Below are 25,622 nucleotides of genomic sequence, written 5' to 3'. Positions count from 1 at the left end.
TAACGAGTACTTAACATATCGGTTACTTCAGCGAGTAATCACGAGTACTCGATACTATTGATAGCTGCTTTCGTTAAATGATTTATTTGATAACAAATTTTAATATTCCTCAATTTTAAATTGTCTTTAATAAAATTAAATTATCAATTGGGTATATTTATTCGTAGCTTGAAAATTTGATAATAAAAGTATTATCAAAGCATCTTTAAAGTTTTCATTAAAAATGTTTTTCCTATATTTAAATTTAAAGTCTTTCATTTTCTTATACCAAATTATTTTAGATTTATAATTACAAGGGATTAACTGCTCTTAGTTGAAATTAATAAAAGTAAGTTATAAATTATGGCGGTATTTTAGATTCAATTAAATTTTAAAAATTGCTAATAAGCTTAAATATCAACATTAAATAATTATTGATTTCAAATTGTCTTTATTGAAATATATAATACAGCAAATTCTAAAATTAGGTACAATATTCGAATTCAATCATACGGTAAATTTAAAAAATTTTTGAGAAACAAAGTCTTAGTTCTCTTAAATTAAAAAATATCAAATTTTCAATTTTAAATTTAACTTATTGTAAAATGTAAAAAAAATGATTATAGATTTTGGTATAATACTTGATTCAAATCATATTTTAAATTGTAAATTGTAAATAATTTTCAATTTTAAATTGTATCTATTGCAAGCTGTAAAAAAACAAATTATAAATTATATAATGGTATAATATAAGATTCTAATAATATAATGAATTAAAAAAATTGTCGATTCAGAAAGTATGTACATTAAGGAATCAAAATTACAGGCAAGGATTAATATACAGTTTGTTTATACATGATTTTTGGCTATGTCCTTGCGAATACCAGATTCGGGAACTTGGTCAGCGAAGCTGTCATAGGAAACCTTCTCGAGTTGCTTCTGTCGCAACTTCTGGAGCTGCTCGCAGGCTGCCTCCTGAACCTCCCCACCCTTGGCTAGTCCCCACTTGGGCTTGGCATCACCTTCCTCCCGGTTGAGTTGTTGGGCCACCAACTCAGCCGTTGCAGCCTCTCGCTCTGCATCTGGATCCTGGTACTGTTCGTAATTCATTATTGGTTCCGTGTTCAGTGTCAGTCTCGGCTCCTGAGGATCTTTTCTCTGACGCTTTGGGTTCTTTGGATCCTTTGGAGGTCTGTTGTGCGATTGCATGTGTCTTCCCAATGTGGCATCATGTCTGAACCTTTGATTACACACTTTACACTCGTATGGCTTTTCTCCCGTATGTGTGTACTCATGGTGACGGAGATATTGAGATCTGCTGAAGCGTTTGGGACAGAAGCGACAGGCATAGTCCTTGATCTTTTCGTGTACAACTTTGTAGTGCAGTTTCATATTGCTCAGATGGTTGAAGCCTCGTCCACAGTCTGGACAAACGATCTGGCCCTCGTTCTTGGTGAAGTTCTCCTGCGGCGACCAGGAGGATACAGATACCGATGGAATGGGATTAACAATGGTGCCAGCCAACTGAGATATATCCACAATCTCAATGCGACGCGGATCTCTCGGCTTGACTGGAATTTCTGGTACTTTCATGACTTCTGTCGACTCCGTCTGTGCAGTTTCCACATCAGTTTCTGTCTTTGTCGAGCTCGCAGTGGTTTTGCTACCTTTCTTGGCATGTGTTCTCAAATGTTTCGTTAATCTGCTCTCAAAGAGAAACTTCCTGCCGCAGATCTTGCACTCGAAGCAATCGTTCCGAGTGTGCAGTTTCTCATGGTTCTTGCAGTGATAAGCGCTGGCAAAGGACTTTTGGCAATACTGGCATAAGTAGTTCCTGATCTTCATGTGCACCACCTTGATGTGCTTGGTCATACATTGTTTGTTGTGGGAGGTATGATCGCATTGATCACACTTGAACTTCTTCTCCTTCGTATGTGTCAAGATGTGCTTGTCCAGCTCCTGTTTTGTGGTCCTGCCCACGCCACAATAAGGACAAACAAAGTTTCTGATCCCAGCATGACGCAAAAGATGATCTCTAAGTTCAGTATTGACCCGAAAGCGTTTCTGGCAGATGTTACAGCCGAATGGAAGTTCCTCGCCAGTGTGTTTATACATGTGCTTCTTCAATGCCATTGGACAACGGAATACTTTCTCACATTCGGAGCATGGATGGATTTCCGGTTTGGCAATATTATGCACCTTCCTCAGATGTTGAGTGAGCATGCGAGTTTGAGCAAAGGCTTCGTTGCATCCTTCGACTGTGCAGGGATGAAGATCGCATAGTTCCGTATGTGCATGCTCCATATGATGTTTCAGTCCTGTGGAAGTCGTAAATCCCCTCTGGCACTTTTTCACTGTACACTGAAATGGCAAGAGATCATTGTGGCGTTTCATATGCTCCTCATAACATACTGCTTTCTTGAACTTCTGGCGACAAATGTGACACTCGATTAAGCGATGAAGCTCACGCTCAGCAGCTGGAATCCGCTTACGTTTCGGCTTCTCTTTAGACTTATCCTTATCATCCTGTTTGGTCTTGGACTTTGTGGCTCTTGAAGTACTTCGCAGGCGGGACAACGGCATCTCATCATCGGAATCGCTGCTATCCACTTGGAAGTCCGCATCTTCATTGTTATAGTCGCTTCCGCTGTCATTAAATGCATCCTCCTGATTATCTACTTCCTCGGATTCCTTGTCAACATCTTCAATCATTTTAAAAACATCCGCCTCGTTGTCAACTTCCATTTTTGTATCCAACAGTGGGTCGAAATTAATGTGCTCCTCATCATGGACAACATCCTGCACAGCAGCATCCACGACGCCAGGATCGTCCTCCGGAATAGTTGTGATTACAATACAGGTGCTGGATATTAACTCCTTAAATTTTTGCACAGAGTCCACGCATTGCTTCTGAAAGTCATGCAAATCATTAAGACGGCTGTGACAGGTGGTGCAGAGGTTTCTGGGGAATCCATCCAGGTGCTCCACCGACAGCGAAGTACAGACACACAACTTCTTGGCGAGTCCCGGAACAACAAACAGATCAAAGGCTTCATTGTGTTGCAGGTTGGACAAACAAGTACGGCAAACTGTATGTATTGAGGGTGAAGTCTCCTCAGTCATTTTGCGTATTGTCAACGAAAATTAACTAAGAGAAAATTGATGCATTGATGTTTATCCGTCAGTGTTGGGTAACGACTACTTTCTTAACAAAGTATATTGTAAACATGAGTACTTTACCGCTAGTGCTATAAACATCGTTAACATGAGTAATTTTGGAGTCTAAGTTGCTCTGCTAAGCTGAGATTCCAAATCTTTGTGTATATAAATTTAAATAGTTTGCTGAACTAACAATACCGGCTTTTAGTAATAATAAGTAACCCTGTTGTCATCTTATTAGATTTTATGTTAAAATTTTCACACGATAAGTATCGTTATATATTGCAAGTCAAGCTGGCAGGCTTGAAAGTAAAGATTCTTCTTTAAGTTAAGTTGGCAGTCTTGACGAACAGGATATGGAAAACCGCGTAAAATTAATAGATAGATAAGTAACGAACAGAAAATTACCAAAAAGTGTAGACGCTGGATTAACATATATATACATATTATTTCGCAGGTATGATCAAAATACGCTGACAAAACTATTATATAGCAGCCTGTTTCACTATAAAGCGGACAATTTAAATAAAATATAATTTATGCAAAACGAAATTTCTTAACCCATGTCAGCCCAACATTTAGCTGTTTTTGAATTCAGAAAACACCGAAAATTCGAAATATTAAATATATTCATTATTTTTATTATCCTAGTTCGTAATAATAAAAAATGTTTAGATATTTCTATTTATGATAAAATCCATGTAACTAACTTAAAGTAGCATATTATAATCAGTATATACATTTAGTTAAGATTAAGATTAAATTTTCAATTTTAAGGAAAATTTTATTTAAGAAATAATATTACTGAGACTTGTATGATACACTTAGTTCCAAGTTTTATTCAGTGGGGCTATCATAGGAACTCTACGGCTGTTGCAACTTCTGGAGCTGCTTCTGCGCTGCTTCTTGAATTTCCCGGGTTTTCTCTTCCGCCTTACGCTTTGCTTCACTTTCTTCCAGTTGGTGGGCCATTAATTGAGCCGTTGCAGCTGCTCGTTCTGCATCTGGATCTTGAAACTGCTCATAGTTCTGCACTGGTTCCATATTGAGTTTCAGTCTACGTTCCTGTGGATCTTTTGGAGCGGGCTTAGGTTTCTTCGGTTCTCTTGGAGGTCTGTTGTGTGACTCCATATGTCTTCTTAATGTTCCATCATGCCTGAAAGTTTGACTGCATACTTTGCAAACGTACGGTTTTTCACCCGTATGTGTATATTCATGATGACGGAGATGGCTTGATTTGCCAAATCGTTTGGGACAGAAGCGACAGGCAAAGTCCTTGATTTTATCGTGTACAGTCTTGACGTGGAGCTTTAATCCGGCAATTTTGTTGAAATTTTTGCCACATTCCGGACAAATGTGCTGACCGTCGTTCTTAGTGAAGTCCTCTTGCGTTGACCAAGATGATACAGATACCGATGGAAAGGGATTAACCGCAGTGCCAGCTAGTTGAGATATATCCACTACCTCAACTCGACGTGGATCCCTGGGCTTGGGAGGAATGTCTGGTTTCTTCATAACGGCTACTGGTTCTTTCGACTCCTTTTTAACATCCCCATCAGTTTCCGTCTTTTTAGAACTTGTATCAGATTTATTTTTGCGCTTCTCATGAGTCCTTAAATGCTTCGTTAGTCTCTTTTCGAAGAGGAATTTCTTTCCACAGATTGTGCACTCGAAACAATCGTTCCTAGTATGCAACTTCTCGTGGTTCTTACAGCCATAAGCACTTCCAAAGGCTTTTGGACAATACTGGCAGACAAAGTTCCTAATTTTCATGTGCACCACCTTGATGTGCTTGGTCATACATTGTTTGTTGTGGGAGGTATGATCGCATTGATCACACTTGAACTTCTTCTCCTTCGTATGTGTTAAGATGTGCTTGTCCAGCTCCTGTTTTGTGGTCCTGCCCACGCCACAATACGGACAAACAAAGTTTTTGATCCCGGCATGTCGTAGTAGATGATCTCGAAGTTCAGTGTTCACTCGATAGCGTTTCTGGCAGATGTTACAGCCGAAGGGCAGCTCCTCTCCAGTGTGATCATACATGTGTTTTTTCAGTGCCATTGGACAACGGAATACTTTATCGCATTCCGGACATGGATGTATAATGGGCTTGGCAATATTATGTACTTTTCTCAGATGTTGAGTGAGCATGCGAGTTTGGGCAAAGGATTCACTGCATCCTTCGACTGTACAGGGGTGAAGATCGCATAGTTCCGGATGCGTGTGTTCCATATGATGCTTTAGTCCTGTAGATGTCGTGAATCCCTTTTTACACTTCTCCACTGAACACTGAAATGGTAATTGATCATTGTGGTGTTTCATATGCTCCTCATAACGTGAAGCCTTATAATATTTCTGATTACAAATGTGACATTCTATGGGGCGATTCAATTGTCTCTCAGCTGCTGGAACACGTTTACGTTTCGGCTTTGTTATTTTAGGCTTATCTTTATCATCCGATTTGGTCTTGGACTTTGTGGCTCTGGTATTTCTTCGCAGGCGGGACAACGGCATCTCATCATCGGAATCGCTGCTATCTTCTTGTAATCCCATATCCTCGTTGTTATAGTCGCTTCCGCTATCGTTGAACGCGTCCTTCCAAGTCTCATCATTCTCAGATTCCTTATCGACATCTTCAATCATTTTAAAAACATCCTCCTCATTGTCAATTTCTATTTTTGTATTCAAAAGAGGATCGAAGTTAATGTGCTCCTCTTCATGGACAACATCCTGCACAGCAGCATCCACGACGCCAGGATCATCCTCCGGAATTGTGCGGATTATGAAGCAGTTTCTGGACACCAACTCCTTGAACTTTTGCACAGAGTCCACGCATTGCTTCTGAAAGTCATGCAAATCGTTGAGACGGCTATAACAGGTGGTGCAGAGGTTTCTGGGGAATCCATCCAGGTGCTCCACCGACAGCGAAGTACACACACACAACTTCTTGGCCAGACCCGGAACAACAAACAGGTCGAAGGCTTCAGCGTGTTGCAGGTTGGACAAACAAGTGCGGCATATTGTATGCATTGAGGGTGGAGTCTCCTCACTCATTTTGGGTGTGCAATTAACTCAATTACTTTCGTATTATCAACAAAAATTGGACGAGTGAAAAATTGTGCATTAATATTTGTAAGTGTTGAGTAACGATTACTGTTAACCAGAACATCGCTAACATGAGTACTATTGCTTCAGTACTAAATAACAATTACTCACATAAAAGACTACATTGTTAACATGAGTATTTTTGACGTATTTACTATCACTGCCCAATTTTAAAATTCACACAACGGAATAAGCTATGCGGTAAATAAAAAAATTAAAGCAGGTCATTTATTGAAAACTTAAATGAAAGAGAAACAATATATAGATCATAAAGGAAATGTCGGAAACAGAAAGATAAAAGCAGCTACAGCGCAGTCTCTGACAACAAATCACACAGCTGATTTTGATAACGTTTGAATAACAAAAAGATAAAAAATAATAAATAATAAACAATAAACATACGTAAAAAATAAACGGAACTTTAACTCAAGTGGTAAGTATAAAGATTTCAATACTGATTATTTTATAAGAAAATTGGGACTTAAAAAATAACCATGGAACATATAAATAATTAAGACCCCAGGTGTATACATTTAGAATTTAATAAATTGTTTAATTATGCCAGTTATTGTTTACTAACAATAAAAGTGCGTTAATACTTTAATGGAAACATTTATGCAACTAACTTACAATATCAAATTATAATAGGTTACTAAGAATTATTTATATATTCTGTTCGAAGCTTCATTTTGTGAAGTTATCGTAGGAAATCGGCTGCTGTTGTAATTTCTGGAGCTGCTCGCATGCTGCCTCTTGAATTTCCCGGGTTTTTGCTTCCGCCTTACGCATCGCTTCACTTTCTTCCAGTTGGTGGGCCATCAATTGAGCCGTTGCAGCTGCTCGTTCTGCATCTGGATCTTGATACTGCTCGTAATTCTTTACTGGTTCCGTATTCAATCTGACTCTAGGCACCGGAGGATCTGTTGAAGGATCTTTTGGCTTGGGCTTGGGCTTTTTTGGTTCCTTTGGTTCTTTTCGTGGTCTGTTGTGTGATTCCATGTGCTTTCGTAAGGTTGCGTCATGCCTAAAGTTCTGATTGCATACTTTGCACTCGTACGGCTTTTCCCCCGTATGTGTATACTCATGATGACGAAGATGATAGGACTTGCTAAAACGCTTGGGACAGAAACGACAGGCGAAGTCCTTGACCTTATCGTGTACCGTTTTTATGTGCAGTTTCAAACCAGCAATTTTGTTAAAGTTTTTGCCACATTCCGGACAAGTATGCTGACCCTCGTTTTTGTTGAAGTCCTCTTGCGTGGACCATGATGATAACGATACGGATGGAAAGGGATTAACCGCAGTGCCAGCTAGTTGAGACATATCCACTACCTCAACTCGACGTGGATCCCTTGGCTTGGGAGGAATTTCTGGTACTTTCATTACGGATTCCGGTTCATTCGAATCCTTCTGAGCATCCCCATCAGTTTCCGACTTTTTGGAGCTCGTAGCAGATTTAATTTTGCGCTTCTCGTGAGTCCGCAAATGCTTTGTTAATCTGCTCTCAAAAAGAAAGTTTCTTCCACAGATTGTGCACTCGAAACAATTATTCCGAGTATGCAACCTCTCGTGGATCTTGCAGTCATAAGCAGTGCTAAAGGATTTAGGGCAATACTGGCAGACAAAGTCCTTGATTTTCAAGTGAACCACTTTGATGTGCTTGGACATACGTTGCTTACTCGAGGATGTATGATCGCATTGATCACACTTGAACTTCTTTTCCTTTGTGTGAGTCAGCATGTGCTTGTCCAACTCCTGTTTAGTTGTTTTTCCCACACCGCAATAAGGACAAACAAAGTTTTTGATTCCGGCATGTCGTAGTAGATGATCTCGAAGTTCAGTGTTCACTCGATAGCGTTTCTGGCAGATGTTACAGCCGAAGGGCAGCTCCTCTCCAGTGTGATCATACATGTGTTTCTTCAGAGCCATTGGACAACGGAATACTTTATCGCATTCCGGACAAGGATGTATAATAGGCTTGGCAATATTATGTACTTTTCTCAGATGTTGAGTCAGCATTCGAGTTTGTGCAAAGGATTCACTGCATCCTTCGACCGTGCAGGGGTGAAGATCGCATAGCTCCGTGTGCGTATGCTCCATATGATGCTTTAGTCCTGTAGAAGTCGTGAATCCCTTTTTACACTTCTCCACTGAACACTGAAATGGCAATTGATCATTGTGGTGTTTCATATGCTCCTCGTAACATGATGACTTAATAAACTTCTGATTACAAATGTGACATTCTATGGTGCGATGTAAATGCCGCTCAGCAGCTGGAACACGCTTACGTTTCGGCTTCTCTTTAGGCTTATTCTTATCAACCTTTTTGGCCTTGGACTTTGTGGTCTTTGAATTACTTCGCAGGCTGGACAGCGGCATCTCATCATCGGAATCGCTGCTATCCACTTGGAAGTCCGCATCTTCATTGTTATAGTCGCTTCCACTATCATTAAATGCATCCTCCAAATTGTCTACATCGTCGGATTCTTTGTCAACATCTTCAAGCATTTTAAAAACATCCTCCTCGTTGTCAATTTCCATTTTAGTATTCAATAGTGGGTCAAAGTTAATGTGTTCCTTTTCAGTGACAGCATCTTCCTCCGGCATCGTTTGGATTATGAAGGTGTTTCTGGACATTAACTCCTTGAATCTCTGCACAGATTCCACGCATTGCTTCTGAAAGTCGTGCAAATCGTTTAAACGGCTGTGACAGGTTGTGCAGAGGTTCCTCGGGAATCCATCCAGGTGCTCCACCGACAGCGAAGTACACACACACAACTTCTTGGCCAGGTCCGGAACAACAAACAGGTCGAAGGATTCATCTTCTTGCAAGTTGGACAAACAAGTGCGGCAAATTGTATGTATTGAGGGTGGAGTGTCCTCACTCATTTTTGGTGTGTGATCGTCTAAAAATGAAACAATTTTCGATCTTTCAGCAAAAATCAACTTGGAGAGGTGCAATTGCATCCGTAAGTGTTGGGTAACGACAACTTAAACGAGTACATCGTTAACAGCAGTACTTTTGCTGTATTGAGTATCAGTGCAAACACTTGAATGTTAAAACTGTGAGCTCTTAAACAGCTGTGTATGTGATTTTTTTTCCTGCAACCCTGCGCTGTTAATAATTTATTCGGCGTCCCTAGAAGGTAAGTCAGCTGTTTATAAACAAAATAAATTCAAGCGACCGATTAAAGATCAAGAGCATTATAAGGAAATAAAGCCATCAACAAAAACATCCCCGCTGCAGGCTTAATAAATAAAATAATTAAAAACCCTATTCTATAAAAATTACTTGCTCTAAATTAAAAACAGAAAACCAAAACAAACTTTTACTTAGCCAACATCAGGAGTCAAGTTGATTCCCTGTATTCCTTCAATGCTCCTTTCAAAAATTTAATTTCCGCTTTCTTTATAGACAGCCCCATGCAATTTCTACTATAAAATAAAAGTACAAGATATAGTAAAAGTAAACTGAGTTTTATTTAGAAAAGCTATCATAGGAGATCTGCGGCTGTTTCAATTTTTGGAGCTGCTCGCATGCTGCCTCTTGAATTTTCCGAGTTTTCTCTTCCGCTTTACGTTTCGCTTCACTTTCTTCCAGTTGTTGGGCCATCAATTGAGCCGTTGCAGCTGCTCGTTCTGCATCTGGATCTTGATACTGCTCGTAATTCCGTGGTTCCGTATTCAGTCTCACTCTAGAGACCTGAGGTTCTTTTGAAGGATCTTTTGTTTTGGGCTTAGCTTTCTTTCTTTTCCTCGGCTCTTTTCTGTTGTGTGATTTCATATGATTTATTAAGGTTTTATCATGTCCAAAATGCTGATTGCATACTTTACACTCGTACGGCTTTTCCCCCGTATGCGTATACTCATGACGACGGAGATTACACTTTTTGCTAAACCGATTGGGACAGAAGCGGCAGGCAAAGTCCTTGATCTTATCGTGTACCGTCTTGATGTGGATCCTCAAATTACCAATTGTGGTAAAATTTTTGTCACAGTCCAGACAAATGGGTTTTCCTTCGCTTTTGGTTAAATTATCTTGCGGGGATGATACTAGTACCGATGGAAACGGATTAACAGCAGTGCCAGCTAATTGAGATATATTAACTACCTCCACACGACGTAGATCTCTTGGTTTGGCAGGAATTTTTGGTTTCTTTATTACAACTGGTTCTTTCACCTCCTTCTGAACATCCCCATCAGTTTTCGTCTTCTTGCCTTTCTCATGAGTCCTTAAGTGCTTTGTTAATCTACTCCCAAAAGGGAAACTGCTTCCACAGATCTTACATTCAAAACAATCGTTTCTAGTGTGTAATTTCTCGTGAGTCTTGCAGTGATAAGCGCTGGCGAAGGACTTTTGGCAATACTGGCAGACAAAGTTCCTAATTTGCAAGTGCACCACCTTGATGTGCCTGGACACAGATGGCTTGTCTTTGAAGGTTTGATCGCATCGATCACACTTGAACTTCTTTTCCTTTGTGTGAGTCAGCATGTGCTTGTCCAACTCCTGTTTTGTGGTCCTGCCCACACCGCAAAGAGGACAAACAAAGTTTCTGATCCCGGCGTGGCGCAAAAGATGATCCCGAAGTTCCGTGGGCACTCGATAGCGTTTCTGGCAGATGTTACAGCCGAAGGGCAGCTCCTCTCCAGTGTGATCATACATGTGCTTCTTCAGAGCCATTGGACAACGGAATACTTTATCGCATTCCGGACATGGATGTATTATGGGCTTCGCAATATTATGTACTTTTCGCAGATGTTGAGTCAGCATTCGAGTTTGGGCAAAGGATTCACTGCATCCTTCGACTGTACAGGGATGAAGTTCGCATAATTCCGGGTGCGTATGCTCCATATGATGGTTTAGTCCTGTGGAAGTCGTGAATCCCTTTTTACACTTCTCCACTGAACACTGAAATGGTAATTGATCATTGTGGTGTTTCATATGCTCCTCGTAACATGATGACTTAATAAACTTCTGATTACAAATGTGACATTCAATGGGGCGATTCAATTGTCTCTCAGCAGTTGGAACACGCTTACGTTTTGCCTTCTCTTTGGGCTTATCCGTTATTTTCTTGGACTTTGTGGCTCTTGAACTACTTCGCAGACGTGTCAACGGCATCTTATCATCGGAATCGCTACTATCTACTTGAAAATCCATGTCCTCATTGATATAGTCGCTTCCGCTGTCATCAAATGCATCCTCCAGATTATCTACATCATCGGATTCTTTGTCAACATCTTTAATCATTTTAAAAACATTATCCTCGTTGTCGATTTCTATTTTTGAAGTCAACAGAGGGTCAAATTTAATGTGCTCCTCTTCATCAACATCATCCTGCAGCGCTGCATTCACAACAGGATGATCGTCGTCCGGCATAGTTTGGATTATGAAGGTGTTTCTGGACATCAACTCCTTGAATCTCTGCACAGATTCCACACATTGCTTCCGAAAGTCATGCAAATCGTTTAGACGGCTGTGACAGGTGGTGCAGAGGTTCCTCGGGAATCCATCCAGGTGCTCCACCGACAGCGAAGTACACACACACAACTTCTTGGCCAGGTCCGGAACAACAAACAAATCGAAGGCTTCATCTTCTAGCAAGTTGGACAAACAAGTGCGGCATATTGTATAAATTAAGGCTGGAGTCTCCTCATTCATTTTGTGTGAGCAATTTAATAAAAATTACACTATCTTTGCACTTTTCGCTCAAATAACTTAAATGCATTACTAGCTATCCGTAAGTGTTGAGTAACGATTAACATAAGCTGGCAGCTCGTTGCTCACACTTTCAGATATGTTGGCGCTAAATTTGAAATTTAAGTGTGAATCGGACAAATAAAAAATGTCTGCTGGTTGGATTTACGCCCCTTTGTTAAATTAAATTAAATTTTTCTTTGAATGATCATAGTTAATAGGATTCATAAATCAAATCACAAATCAAAAAATATTTAATGCAAACTCATTATTGCATTATAGTATACCAAAATGAGTCCGAGTGCTTATGCTTAAATAAAAATAACAATTTTTAGTTTGTACATTAAGTTTATATGGTACTCAATTTGAAATATTATCGCTATAGCGGTGAACTAATACAATACTATATTCAGAGTTTCATTCAGCGAAGCTGTCATAGGAAATCTGCTGCTGCTGCAATTTCTGGAGTTCCTCGCACGCTGCCTCCTGAATTTTCCGGGCTTTCTCTTCCGCCCTGCGCTTCGCCTCAATCTCGCCCTGCTGCTGGGCCATTAACTCCGCCGCTGCAGCCGCTCGTTCCGCAGCTGGATCTTGATACTGCTCATAGTTCTTTGTTCGTTGATTATTCAGTTTTATTTTGGGTATCTCTTCTTGGTCTTTTTCTTGATTTCGTGATTTCTTTGGCTTGGCAGGAGCTCTCCGCTTGACGGGAATTCTTGGTTCGTTCTTCATGTCGATTGGCTCTGTAAGCTCCTTGTCCGCATCTCCTTTAGCATCTCCTTTATGCATCTCCTGCAGATGCTTTGTCAATCTCTTCTCGAAGAGAAAGACCTTGCCACAGATCTTACACTTGCAGCAATTCTCTCCCGTGTGCAGTCTCTCGTGCACCTTGCAGGCATGGGATTTGCCAAAGATCCTGCCACAGTACTGGCAGGCAAAGTTCTTAATCTTCATGTGGACGACCTTGACATGATTGGCCAGAGCCTGTTGGTTGTGGGAGGCATGATCGCACTGCCGGCACTGGAACTGCTTCTCCCGTGTGTGCGTCAAGATGTGTTTCTTCCACTCCTGTTTTGTGGTCTTGCCCACACCACAGTGTGGACACACATGATTCTTGACGCCGGCATGACGCAGCAGATGATCCCGGAGCTCGCAGTTCATGTGAAAGCGTCTGTCGCAGAGGTTACATGCAATGGGCGGCGCCTCGCCAGTGTGCTTATACATGTGCTTCTTGAGCACCGTTGGATTACGGAATACTTTGTCGCATTCCGTACATGCATGTCTACGAGCCTCCGGTTTTAGAATTTTATGCACCTTCTTTAAATGATTTGTGAGCATGATATTGCGTGGAAAGGATTCATTGCATCCAGCGATTGTACAGGCGATTGTACGTTCGCAGAGTTCCGGGTGCTTGTGATCCATGTGATGACGCAGTCCTGCGAATTGCGTGAATCCCTGTTTACAGGTTTCCACTGTACACTGAAATGGCAATTGATCATTGTGGTGTTTTATATGCTCCTCATAACATGATTTCTTCTTGAACCTCTTACGACAGACGTGACATTCAAGGAAGCGTTGCAAATGAAGCTCAGTTGCTGGAATTCGCTTGCGTTTCGGTTTCTCTTTGGGATCATCTGCATCATTCGGTTCGGACGATTTATGCTCTTCATCCCTCTTTTTGGTCTTGGTCTTTGTGGCTCTGGCTTTACTTTGCAGGCGGGACAGCGGCATCTCATCATCGGAATCGCTGCTATCCACTTGGAAGTCCGCATCTTCATTGTTATAGTCGCTTCCACTGTCATTAAATGCATCCTCCAGATTATCTATATCCTCGGATTCCTTGTCGACATCTTCCAGCATTTTGAAAACATCCTTTTCATTATTAACATCAATTTTTGTATGCAAAAGTGGATCAGGCAGCTCTTCAAAGCTGTCCGTCGGATTTGACTGTAATGAAATGTTGTTGCTTATCACCAACTCCTTGAATCTCTGCACAGATTCCACGCATTGCTTCCGAAAGTCATGCAAATCGTTTAGACGGCTGTGACAAGAGGTGCAGAGGTTTCTAGGTAATCCATCCAGGTGCTCCACCGACAGCGAAGTACACACACACAACTTCTTGGCCAGGTCCGGAACAACAAACAAGTCGAAAAATTCATCTTCTTGCAAGTTGGACAAACAGGTGCGGCATATTGTATAAATTGAGGCTGGAGTCTCCTCATTCATTTTGTGTTAGCAATTTATTCAAAATTCCACTATCTTTGCACTTTTCGCTCAAATAACTTAAATGCATTACTAGCTATCCGTAAGTGTTGAGTAACGATTAACATAAACTGGCAGCTCGTTGCTCACACTTTCAGATATGTTGGCGCAAAATTTGAAATTTAAGTGTAAATCGAATTGTTTTTTGAAGCGGACCAATAAAAAATGTCTGCTGGTTGGATATACGCCAATAAAATAGTTAATGTTTTAAAATTCTTCTTAAATTTTAATTATCTTTAAATTTTATTTAAATTTTTCTTCGACTGATCAAATCCTAAACAAATCAAAAAATATTTAATGCAAACTCATTATTGTATTATAGTATACAAATATGAGTCCGAGTGCTTATTTCTAAATAAAAATAACTAATTACAGTTCGTACATTAAGTTTATATAGTAACCAATTTGAAATATTTCGATACAGGAAAAAATTGCGTAATACTATATTTGGAGTTTTATTCAGCAAAGCTGTCGTAGGAAATCTGCTGCTGCTGCAGCTTCTGGAGCTGCTGGCACGCTGCCTCCTGAATTTCCCGGGTTTTCTCTTCCGCCCTGCGCTTCGCTTCATTCTCGTCCAGCTGCTGGGCCATTAACTCCGCCGTTGCAGCCGCTCGTTCCGCAGCTGGATCCTGGTACTGTTCATAGTTCTTTGCTGGTTGCTTATTTAGTTTTAATTTGGGCATCTGTTCTTTTGTCTTGGGCGGCGGCTTCGGTGCCTTTGGTGCCTTTGGAGGTCGATTGTGTGAGAACATGTGCTTCCTTAAAGATGAACCATGACTGAAATGCTTATCGCATATTTTACAGCCGTACGGCTTCTCGCCCGTATGTGTATACTCATGATGTTGCAGATATTGTGCCTTGCCAAAGCGCTTGGGACAGTAGCGACAGGCAAAGTCCTTGATCTTTTCGTGGATGACTTTGTAGTGGAGCTTCATATTGCCAATGTGATTGAAGCCACGTCCACAGCCTGGACAAATGTGTTGGCCTTCCTTCTTGGTAAAGTTGACCTGTGGCGACCAGGAGGGCACTGATACCGATGGTATGGGATTCACAGAGGTGCCTGCCAGCTGAGAGATGTCCACACGCTCCACACGACGTGACTTCTTTGGCTTGGCGGGAACTTTCGGCTTGACGGGAACTGTTGGTTCCTTCTTTACATCGATTGGCTCTGCAAGCTGCTCCTTCTGTGCATCTGCTTCAGCTGGAGCCTCTTCAGCTGGTATATCACGCTTCTCATGCAGCTGCAGATGCTTGGTCAATCTCTTCTCGAAGAGAAAGACCTTGCCACAGATCTTACACTCGCAGCAATTCTCTCCCGTGTGCAATCTTTCATGGATCTTACAAGCATGGGATTTGCCAAAGGTCTTGCCACAATACTGGCAGGCAAAGTTCTTGATCTTCATGTGCACCACCTTGACATGATTGGCCAGAGCCTGCTTGTTGTGAGAGGCATGATCGCATTGCCGGCACTGGAACTGCTTCTCCCGGGTGTGCGTCAAGATGTGTTTGTTCCACTCCTGCCTGGTCGTTTTGCCCACTCCACAGTAAGGACACACATGATTCTTGACGCCGGCATGACGCAACAGATGATCCCGGAGCTCGCTGTTGATGAAAAAGCGTTTGTTGCAGATGTTGCATGAAATTGGCGGCTCCTCGCCAGTGTGTTTATACATGTGCTTCTTGAGCGCCGTCGGACAACGGAATACTTTGTCGCATTCCGTACAAGGATGACTACGAATTTCAGGTTTTAGAATTTTATGCACCTTCTTTAAATGATGTGTGAGCATGCGAGTGCGTGGAAAGGATTCTTCGCATCCAGCCACAGTACAGGGAATGAGTTCGCAGAGTTCCGGGTGCGTGTGATCCATATGATGACGCAGTCCTGCGGCAGTAGTAAATCCCTTCTTACAGGTTTCCACTGTACACTGAAATGGCAATTGATCATTGTGGTGTTTCATATGCTCCTCATAACGTGATGCCTTTTTGAATCTCTGACGACAGATGTGACATTCAAGAGTGCGATGCAAATGACGCTCAGCTGCTGGAATTCGCTTGCGTTTCGGTTTCTCTTTGGGGTCATCTTCATCATTTGATTCTGACGATTCCTGCTCTTCATCATCCTTTTTGGCCTTGGACTTTGTGGTCTTTGAATTACTTCGTAGGCGTGACAGCGGCATCTCATCATCGGAATCGCTGCTATCCACTTGGAAGTCCGCATCTTCATTGTTATAGTCACTTCCACTGTCATTAAATGCATCCTCCAGATTATCTACATCATCGGATTCTTTGTCAACATCTTCAAGCATTTTAAAAACATCCTCCTCGTTGTCAATTTCCATTTTAGTATTCAATAGTGGGTCAAAGTTAATGGGTTCCTTTTCAGTGACAACATCGTCCTCCGGCATAGTTTGGATTATGAAGGTGTTTCTAGACATTAACTCCTTGAATCTCTGCACAGATTCCACGCATTGCTTCTGAAAGTCATGCAAATCATTAAGACGGCTGTGACAGGTGGTGCAGAGGTTTCTGGGGAATCCATCCAGGTGCTCCACCGACAGCGAAGTACACACACACAACTTCTTGGCCAGACCCGGAACAACAAACAAATCGAAGGCTTCATCGTGTTGCAGGTTGGATAAACAAGTGCGGCATATTGTATGTATGGAGGCTGGAGTCTCCTCATTCATTTTGCTTGCTCAATTTCTTTATAATGCAACTTATTTTGATTTTAACAAAGTTTTACTCAGAGCAAATTTTTGCATTAGCGGTAGTCTCAAGCATCGATTAATTAAACGAGTACTTCGTTAACATGAGTACTTTCGCGTCAGTACAGGTATCGATTACGAAAATGAGTACATCATTGGTTTTGCCGTACTTACCAGCACTAGAAACGCTTGAATAACTTAACTGTGTGTGTGTGTTATGAATTTATGTATTTAGTTTGGCCTATGACTTATTATTGAGATATATGTCTAAATGAATAAAGATAAATTAATTCTCTTGAAGATTTAAATTAAATAATACATAATTTTGTTTTGCACATAAGTGAGTAATTAATCCATTGGATCAGTTAAATTCCCTTTAGGAAATTATTTTTTAACTGGCATTAACCGATTGAAATTCTCTAACCGCAACAAAAGATTTTTATTACTTGATTTGTATTATATGTTTATACCCGTGACTTAATTTTTTATGTGGAGTTCTACATTCTGCGGTCGTTTTGCTTTCAGTCTAAATTACCCTGTACCGAAAACCGAAATTATTTAAATCGAAGTAGCCGATTAGTGACCAATTTATGTAGCTATCAAACATTCAAATTCAAATATGTTATTAAGGTGTAATCATCAAATTAATATTGATTTTTAAATTAAATATTTATCTTGTTAAATAGATATTTTTTTAATCAGAGATTTTTTGTATATGTACTAAAAATTAAGCAAATCATGGCGATATTTCGTAGCTGAATAATACATTTACCGGCTTAGCCTTTACGAATACGATTTACAAAGATTTTTCCGTTACCTATAAGCAAAATAAAATTTAACCAAATCTCTAACTGAACCGTTATTCGTTTCGGTTTGATACCAAGCTAAAAACTGTAATAATGAAAGGGAAGAAAAAATAAAACGACAATTTGAAATATATGTATTATGAAGTCATTATTCTAATTAAGCAATAGATGCCATCCAGTACATAGACAACGAAAATACGTACACATAATATGTATGTATATAGTATATGTATAATATGTAGTAAAATTAATATTGTGTTAGAAATACGTGTGTGTTAGTTGCTCTGTGGTTCAACTATGGAGCAATTCGAGGATTACAGATCATCATAGACGGGGGGGTAATTATAAAAGAATTTAAAACTAAAGTAGATTTAAAAATATTGCTGGGTTTGCTGGGTGTGTGTGTGTGTAACCATATCCATTATCCACATCCATATCGGTTTACACATGATCAATCTTCAAGGCGTCCACACTGATGCCTTCGGCTTGAGCCTTCTGGGCATAGTAGCCATCATAGGATGTGGTCGCCTTTTCAATCTCCTGCTGCTTCTGCAGCTTGTTGAGCTGCTCACAGGCGGCTTCCTGAATCTTTCGCCGTTCAATGTCCGCCTTTCGCTTCGCTTCGTTCTCCTCGATCTGATGGGCCAGGAGTTCCGCCGTTGCTGCCGCTCGTTCCGCCGCCGGATCCTGATACTGATCATAGTTCCTGGGCTCGCGATCAATTTCACGCGGTTCGATTTTATGTTGGAACGGTGGCGATGGATCTGTCTTCTCCGGATAGTGTCGTCTGTTGGGCTTGTCGTGCGTCTTGATGTGCTTCTTTAGCGCCGTCTCCTGGCGGAAGTGCTTGCCACAAATCTTGCACTCGAAGGGCTTCTCCCCGGTGTGTATCCATTCGTGATGCCGCAAGATTTGTGCCTTGGAGAAACGCTTGGGACAGAAGCGACAGGCGAAATCCTTGACCTTCTCATGGATAATCTTGTAGTGGAGTTTCATGTTGCCAATGTTGTTGAAGCCACGTCCACAGCCGGGACAAATGTGTTGACCTTCCTTCTTGGTGAAGTTGACCTGTGGTGACCAGGAGGGCACGGATACAGAAGATATGGGATTCACAGAGGTGCCCGCCAGCTGAGAAATGTCCACACGCTGCACACGTCTGGAGTTCTTCGGTTTAGCTGCTGCTCCGGCTGCTCCTGGTCCGACTCCCACTCCCACTCCTGGTGGTCCGCCGCCACAAGCCTTGAGCAAATCATCAGCCACATTTTGCGCCATGAGATTATCGCCCTGCATCTGCATATGATCGGGTAGCTGATTCACTGGCAACGGAATGTTGAGCGGACGATGATTATCCATGGGCGGCAGATCCCGTTTCTCGTGCGTCTTCAAATGCTTGGTGAGACTCTTCTCGCAGAGGAAGATCTTGCCACAGATCTTGCACTCGCAGCACTTCTCCCCCGTGTGCGTCCTCTCGTGCACCTTGCAGGCATGGGATTTGCCAAAGGTCTTGCCACAATACTGGCAGGCAAAGTTCTTGATCTTCATGTGCACCACCTTGACGTGATTGGACAGCGCCTGCTTGTTGTGGGAGGCATGATCGCACTGCCGGCACTTGAACTTCTTCTCCTTGGTGTGTGTGAGAATGTGAGCGTTCCACTCCTGCCTGGTGGTCTTGCCCACACCACAGTACGGACACACATGATTCTTAATGCCCGCATGCCGCATCAAGTGATCCCTGAGTGCACTGTTGATGACAAAGCGTTTGCCACAGATGTTGCATGGATATGGCAGCTCCTCTCCCGTGTGCTTATACATATGCTTCTTGAGTGCAGTGGGACAACGGAATACGGTCTCGCATTCGGTGCAGGGGAAGTCGCGCAGTGGCGCTGCCGACTTGGAAATGTTGTGCACCTTCTTCATGTGGAAGGTGAGCAGACGGATGCGTGGGAATGTCTTGCCGCATCCTTCCACGCTGCAGGCATGCACCTCGGACAGTTCGGTGTGGGCGTGATCCACATGAATGCGCAGTCCGTTGGCTGTGGTGAATCCCTTCTTGCAGCTCTCCACCTTGCACTGGAAGGGCAACAGATCGTTGTGGTACTTCATGTGCTCCTCGTAGCGTATGGCCTTCTTAAACTTCTGGTGACAGATGTGACAGTCGATGATGCGATGCAGATGACGCTCTCCAACGGGAATCCTTTTGCGTTTTGGCTTCTCCTTGCGGCCCTTGTGCTCGGGATCATCGTCATCATCCTCGGAGGAGGAGGATGCAGTTGTGCTGAATTCCTCATCATCCTCGTCGGCAATGCGTTTCTTCTTGGGCTTTGACTTGGCTGCTCTGGTGTTTTGACCTTTGCTGCGCATTCGCTGTGCCAGAGGAATGTCGTCATCGCTGCTGTTGGGCTCAAAATCCATATCCCGATCGTTGTCATTGCCGCTCTCCAAGGAGGAAGCGGAGCTGTCCTCGTTGAACATGTTGATTGTAATGGGTTCCTTGGTTTCCTTTTCCCGCTGCTTATGCTTAATCTGTTTCACCTCCTTTTCCACCTCCTCCGCCTCCTTGTCCACATCCTCGAGCATTTTAAACACATCCTCCTCATTCTCAATCAGCTCCATCTTATGATTCAACAACGGATCAAAGTTGATGTGATCCTCATCCTCATTGGGCAGCTCCTGGGCCGCAGTGCTCGGATCCAGCACATCGAAATTGGATTGGCAAGTGAAGGCGTTGCTGGCGACCATGTCCTGAAACTTTTGCACCGAGTCCACGCACAATTTCTGAAACTCGTGCATATCGTTGAGTCGACTGAAACAACTGGTGCACAGGTTCTTGGGGAATCCATCGTTCTGCTCCACGGATAGAGATGTGCAGAGACAGAGTTTTTTGGCCAGACCTGGAACCATATATAAATCGTAGGCAGCATCGTTTTGCAGCAGATTCAGGCAAATGCGACACAGCGTGTGTATCGAGTATGTCCGCGCCACATCCATCGTGACAACGTCGTTTTCAATTTAAAATAACTTTTGCGAGTTCACAAACTTTTTCGCTTTTTAGTTGTTTTCCAGCAACAAAAAAAAAAATAATATTGACACGAAAAAATTGGTGTATACTCGTCAGCCAACTAGAACGAGTACAAGTATCGAGTATCGCTAGCGACAGCAGATACAGATACTTATTTGCATATGTAGCCACTTATCGATAGTTCGATTGCGAGATGTATTGTTGTAATCGGTATACACGACCGGCCAACTAGAATGAGTACGAGTATCGGTTACTCAAGCAGGTGCATATTCTTATTTCGATATTTCGATTGCAATAGATTAAGATTTTTAAAGGTTTTTATAATTCGAAATTTAATAAATAAGTTGATAATTCTTATGAATAATTTTAGAATGGAAGAATATATGAAAAATGATTTAAATTAGATTTCGGTCAGGCAGCGCTAAAATAATTAACAACTTGTTTCTGCCAGGTGGCAACACTGCCCAAAATACTAGTGTAAATCAAATTAGAATTTTGTTTGAATTAAGCAATTGTTATTGATTTCTGGACATGAGCACAGTCACAACGTATTCAGTTGATTCCATGTGTCGAGTTTGTTTAGTCCAGCTCGAGTGCTCCACAACATACGACCTGTTTTTATTGCCAGATCTCGCCAAGACTTTCACAGTGTGCACATCCTTGCTGTTGGAGCCCCAAGATGGCTACCCGAGGAATCTCTGCGGCAGCTGCTACGCCCGATTGAAGGATCTTGATGAATTCCGGCAGTTGTGTGTGGCGTCCGTGCAGCGTTTCAAGCAAATGTTGGAAAACAAAGTGGTGGATTTATTTCCCGTCGTGACCAGCAATGAGTCGGAGCTGCTGCTGGTTAAGGATGAGCAGGAACCCAGTACGGATTATGATCCGCTGTTGAGCCACAAATTGGAGATTGACAATGTGGAGGATGTGTTTAAACTGCTGGAGAATGTGGACAAGGAGCAGGAAATCGTTAGGGATTCATCTGCCTGCTCCCAGAGTAGTCTCAGTGAGGATGATGTGCCGCTGGCGCAACGTCTGCTTGGAACAGTTGAATCCCCTTCAAGTCCAGCCAAATCCAAGACGAAACGCCAGCGAATTCCACGAGCGGAGCGTCATCTGCATCGCATCATCAGCTGTCATATTTGCCAGCAGAAATTTAAGAAGCAACTCAACTACGAGGAGCACATGAAGCATCACAATGAGCTGTTGCCCTTTCAGTGCCGCATGGAGAGCTGCCAGAAGGGATTCACCACAGCGGCTGCACTGCGTCTGCATGTGGACTATGCGCACAGCAAGAGCGACGCCGAGATACCCTGTACTGTCGAGGATTGCAAGCTGTTGTTTCCACGCATGCGACTGCTGACAATACACCTGAAAAAGGTGCATAATCTGAGCAGAGCGAGTGCTCCACGCGTGGAGCAATCCTGCAGAGAGTGTGGCATGATCTTTCGCTGTCCCGTAGCATTAAAGAAGCACATGTATAAACACACTGGAGAGGAGCTGCCGTATCCGTGTAACATCTGTGGCAAGGGATTCCACATCAATAGCGCCTTGAAGAATCATTTGCTGCGTCATGCGGGGATTAAGAACTATGTGTGTCCGTATTGTGGAGTGGGCAAGACCACCAGGCAGGAATGGAGCAAACACATCTTGACGCACACCCAGGAGAAGATGTTCAAATGCCAAAACTGTGAACATGCCACGCACACGAGAAGAGCCTTGGATAATCATGTGAAGATTGTGCACGAGAAGATTAGGAACTATGCGTGTCAGTATTGTGGCAAGACCTTTGGCAAATCCCATGCCTGCAAGATCCATGAGATGACGCACACAGGAGAGAAGCGTTGCGAGTGCAAGGTCTGTGGCAAGAAGTTCCTCTACACGGAGAGTCTTACCAAGCATCTGAAGATTCACGAGAAGAGTGTGGAGCGAGCGATTGAGACATATCGCCAGCGACAGATGGAACTGGGTGATGCAGGAGAGGAGCAGCCAAGTGGAAATGTAGATGACCAGGCGGCGGATCAACTCTTAAAGGTGTGTGCAGCATCTGTGGCCACCATACCCAAGGATCCGAGACGTGTGGAACGTGTGGACTTGTCGCAACTGGCTGGCACCGTTGTCAATCCCATACCCTCTATCCAACTAACCACAAATCCAGCAGGAAACTTGGTGCAAAAGGAGGGACTGCATTTATGTCCTGGCTGCCAGCAGGGATTCAACAATCTGGGCAACATGAAGCGTCACTACAAGAGCGTCCATGAGAAGGTCAAGGACTTTGAGTGTCGCTACTGTTCACGTCGCTTTGCCAACTCGCAATCGCTCAAGCAGCACGAGTGGATTCACACCGGGGAGAAGCCTTATGCCTGCAAGATTTGTGGCACACATTTCCGCCAGGAGGCGGCTTTAATACGGCACCAAAAGGTGCACGAAGAGAAGCCACCAAAACCGGAGAAACCGCCCAAACAAATCACGGAAAAGTATCGACAAAAACAAGTCCAGAAATGTGAGAAACGTCGCAATGTGGAAGCGTTGCGGGAGAAGATTGCGGAAGCCGCCAAGGAGGAGCTGCAGGAACTGGCCAAGCAGCGGGAACTGGAGAAGCAACAAAATACCTACGAACAGTATCAAGCGGCAGCGAAAAGAATCCCACAGATCCCAGAGGAATCCGAGTTAAAATCTCTGCTCAACTGAGCTAAAAACTTTCAAGTTGAAAGTTCTTATTGTTGGTTAATATTTAACTAATAGATAATTGTTAAAAAATATAGTTTTAATATTTATAAAGAGACTTTTTTACACACAAAACAAAGAAATAATAGTTTTAATATTTTTCTTTACTTTTCCTCTGATAAATTAGTTTTACTTATTGATTTTTAAACTATTCGAAACATTCTCAACAGTTTTCAAACAAATTCGAGAATAGATTTCTTTGAAAATAAGATCTTTTTTTTTTAACTGATTGAGAAATATTATAAATCATTTTTTCACCCCCAAATCCAAACAAATGTTATTTTTACAATTTTTTTTTTACTTTTACTTGCTTGTTATTTTGATGAATGTGTGTTTTTTTTTGTAAATGTTTTTCAACGATTTGAATATTTCCGTTAATGCTTGAAATATTCAAAAAGTTAGATGTGATTGTGATGGATGAGATGATGTGAGATGTTGACTTTAAAATGATGATACAAAATCTTAGAAAATCTCTACAAGTAGATAGCAAAATTGTTGTTAAAAGTACAAATTTTTTGAGGCAGTTTTTTTTTAAATTAAAAATGTACATAAATATATACAGTAAGTCAAATAATTGTGTTGACAAAGCACAATATGCACATTTAAACAAATGGATCTTAGAATTTACGTGTTGTTAAACTTGTTCATAGACATGTTTAATTAAAAAAGAAAAAGTCAAAAACATTTAATTTAACGCATATTTTTCTTTGTCATAAGCATCTTTTGACATACTGTACATAGTGAAATTGTATGTGGAAATTTGAATAAGCGCACTTTTATGGTGCTTCCGGCGTTTTTAGATTGTATTTGGATTTGATATTGTTGAGTTCCTCCTGCTTCTTGTCCACATCCACCCGCTTGAAGGCCTTGTTGGACTGATAATAGAGGACGACGAGGTAGCGATTGCACACATTGAAGCCGGATAAATGATCGCAGGCGTTCTTCGCATCGAAGATGTCTTCGTAGACGACAAAAGCCGTGCCACGAGTCTCCGGCGTATTGCCACTGTCAAAAGTAAATAGCATATTAATTAATTATGTCAAAATAAAGTAGTTAAATCGGCGAGATAAATATTTTAGATAGAGGTAATTAATATTTAACAATAATTAATTAATCGCATCAATATTGAACAAATACAACGAAAGTTACGACTGTTTTAAGTTCCTAAAGCTCCTAAAAGTATGCACTGATTTTTTTTACATATAAAATTCAAAATGCCCGAATAAAATTAAGATTATGTATATTTGAAATTTGTGTAGAGTATCTAATTAAAATGATGCAATTGAACCCAAAATATATATATTTAAGATAAAGGTATTTTTTTTAAATAAAAGTTAGTTTGTCAAACCAACTACTTGTCCCACTGTGCCGTCTACTTACACGCGTATTTGTCGTATGGCACCAAATTTGCCAAATATATCATACATCTCGTCCGATGTGATTTTATATGGTAAATTGCGCACATATAGCAACCGATTCACCTCCGGCGGCAGCCGAATCTGCAAATAATTGTGGAATTTCTCTTTTATTGTAACTCAATTAATTATTTCTTTGTGTGTTTCTTTCTCTGCTCTTTTTAACACTCACGTTGTTGCGCTTATTCATGTCTGGCCGCAACTGCTCTTGAAATGCGACTAAGCTCAGAAACTTTCACTTGACGGTCTGTCTGATGATGCCGCCGCTTGTTGACCTCGGGATGAATGTCCTGAAACGTGGTCCTTTGTTTAAAAATTAATGGATTCTGTCTGTCTGGCCTCAAACCCCAAACAAAACAAGTTGAGTTGTAGTGCTGCCAACTTGCTTCAAATTGTCATGTCGCAACAGAAAGCGGGCTGGCAGGTCCATTTTCAGATTGCCATTAACATTTTTGATACTGTTAAGTGAGGAGCAATTGCTAATGAGGAGTAGTTACTTTAATTCTATGTTGTAGGTGGCCTTCCACACTAGTGCTGCCAAATTTTGAGGGGCAAAAATAGCAAATTTAAAAATGCAAAAAAACTCAATAAAAAATGAATAATTTGAAGAAAATTAAAATTTAGAAATCAGACAAAATTAAGGTTTACATTTTAATAAAGGTTTGAAGTTCGTCAGCCTCGGGAAGAGAAGTTAGAAAATTTAATTTAAAAAAAAACTATATAAAAAAATTGATAAAAATCTAAAAAAAA

General features: G+C 41.6%; 9 protein-coding genes across 9 annotated transcripts; 1 reads left to right on the top strand and 8 right to left on the bottom strand.

The window, feature by feature from the left end:
* Window positions 1-724: 724 nt before the first annotated feature.
* Window positions 725-3,184, bottom strand: LOC117789201 (zinc finger protein 708-like). Its single transcript, XM_034628283.1, has one exon. The coding sequence runs from the start codon at window positions 3,100-3,102 to the stop codon at window positions 829-831; it is 2,274 nt and encodes a 757-aa protein (XP_034484174.1). The 5' UTR covers window positions 3,103-3,184; the 3' UTR covers window positions 725-828.
* Window positions 3,185-3,797: 613 nt separating this feature from the next.
* LOC117789204 (gastrula zinc finger protein XlCGF58.1-like) lies at window positions 3,798-6,294 on the bottom strand. Its single transcript, XM_034628287.1, has one exon. It carries the CDS (start codon window positions 6,190-6,192, stop codon window positions 4,003-4,005), a length of 2,190 nt encoding a protein of 729 aa, XP_034484178.1. The 5' UTR covers window positions 6,193-6,294; the 3' UTR covers window positions 3,798-4,002.
* Window positions 6,295-6,774: 480 nt separating this feature from the next.
* On the bottom strand, window positions 6,775-9,150 carry LOC117789203 (zinc finger protein 675-like). The gene has a single exon (XM_034628286.1). It carries the CDS (start codon window positions 9,130-9,132, stop codon window positions 6,928-6,930), a length of 2,205 nt encoding a protein of 734 aa, XP_034484177.1. The 5' UTR covers window positions 9,133-9,150; the 3' UTR covers window positions 6,775-6,927.
* Window positions 9,151-9,701: 551 nt separating this feature from the next.
* LOC117789205 (zinc finger protein 431-like) lies at window positions 9,702-11,920 on the bottom strand. Its single transcript, XM_034628288.1, has one exon. The coding sequence runs from the start codon at window positions 11,903-11,905 to the stop codon at window positions 9,722-9,724; it is 2,184 nt and encodes a 727-aa protein (XP_034484179.1). The 5' UTR covers window positions 11,906-11,920; the 3' UTR covers window positions 9,702-9,721.
* A 355-nt stretch (window positions 11,921-12,275) lies between these two features.
* Window positions 12,276-14,259, bottom strand: LOC117789206 (zinc finger protein 616-like). The gene has a single exon (XM_034628289.1). It carries the CDS (start codon window positions 14,165-14,167, stop codon window positions 12,359-12,361), a length of 1,809 nt encoding a protein of 602 aa, XP_034484180.1. The 5' UTR covers window positions 14,168-14,259; the 3' UTR covers window positions 12,276-12,358.
* A 313-nt stretch (window positions 14,260-14,572) lies between these two features.
* Window positions 14,573-16,982, bottom strand: LOC117789202 (zinc finger protein 420-like). The gene has a single exon (XM_034628284.1). It carries the CDS (start codon window positions 16,888-16,890, stop codon window positions 14,659-14,661), a length of 2,232 nt encoding a protein of 743 aa, XP_034484175.1. The 5' UTR covers window positions 16,891-16,982; the 3' UTR covers window positions 14,573-14,658.
* Window positions 16,983-17,827: 845 nt separating this feature from the next.
* Window positions 17,828-20,827, bottom strand: LOC117788227 (zinc finger protein 441). The gene has a single exon (XM_034626925.1). The coding sequence runs from the start codon at window positions 20,700-20,702 to the stop codon at window positions 18,156-18,158; it is 2,547 nt and encodes an 848-aa protein (XP_034482816.1). The 5' UTR covers window positions 20,703-20,827; the 3' UTR covers window positions 17,828-18,155.
* A 382-nt stretch (window positions 20,828-21,209) lies between these two features.
* On the top strand, window positions 21,210-23,520 carry LOC117787274 (zinc finger protein 14 homolog). The gene has a single exon (XM_034625756.1). The coding sequence runs from the start codon at window positions 21,265-21,267 to the stop codon at window positions 23,419-23,421; it is 2,157 nt and encodes a 718-aa protein (XP_034481647.1). The 5' UTR covers window positions 21,210-21,264; the 3' UTR covers window positions 23,422-23,520.
* Window positions 23,521-23,812: 292 nt separating this feature from the next.
* LOC117787037 (splicing factor 3B subunit 6) lies at window positions 23,813-25,232 on the bottom strand. Its single transcript, XM_034625481.1, has 3 exons — window positions 25,045-25,232; window positions 24,838-24,956; window positions 23,813-24,462 (listed from the first exon to the last, which is right to left on the bottom strand). The coding sequence occupies exons 1-3, from the start codon at window positions 25,060-25,062 to the stop codon at window positions 24,234-24,236; spliced, it is 366 nt and encodes a 121-aa protein (XP_034481372.1). The 5' UTR covers window positions 25,063-25,232; the 3' UTR covers window positions 23,813-24,233.
* Window positions 25,233-25,622: the final 390 nt, after the last annotated feature.

This window comes from Drosophila innubila, assembly GCF_004354385.1.
Source record: "Drosophila innubila isolate TH190305 chromosome 3L unlocalized genomic scaffold, UK_Dinn_1.0 0_D_3L, whole genome shotgun sequence".
In the NCBI taxonomy this organism is placed as follows: domain Eukaryota; kingdom Metazoa; phylum Arthropoda; class Insecta; order Diptera; family Drosophilidae; genus Drosophila; species Drosophila innubila.
The sequence above is the reverse complement of the archived record's forward strand: the minus strand, read 5'-3'. Positions and strand labels throughout refer to the sequence as shown.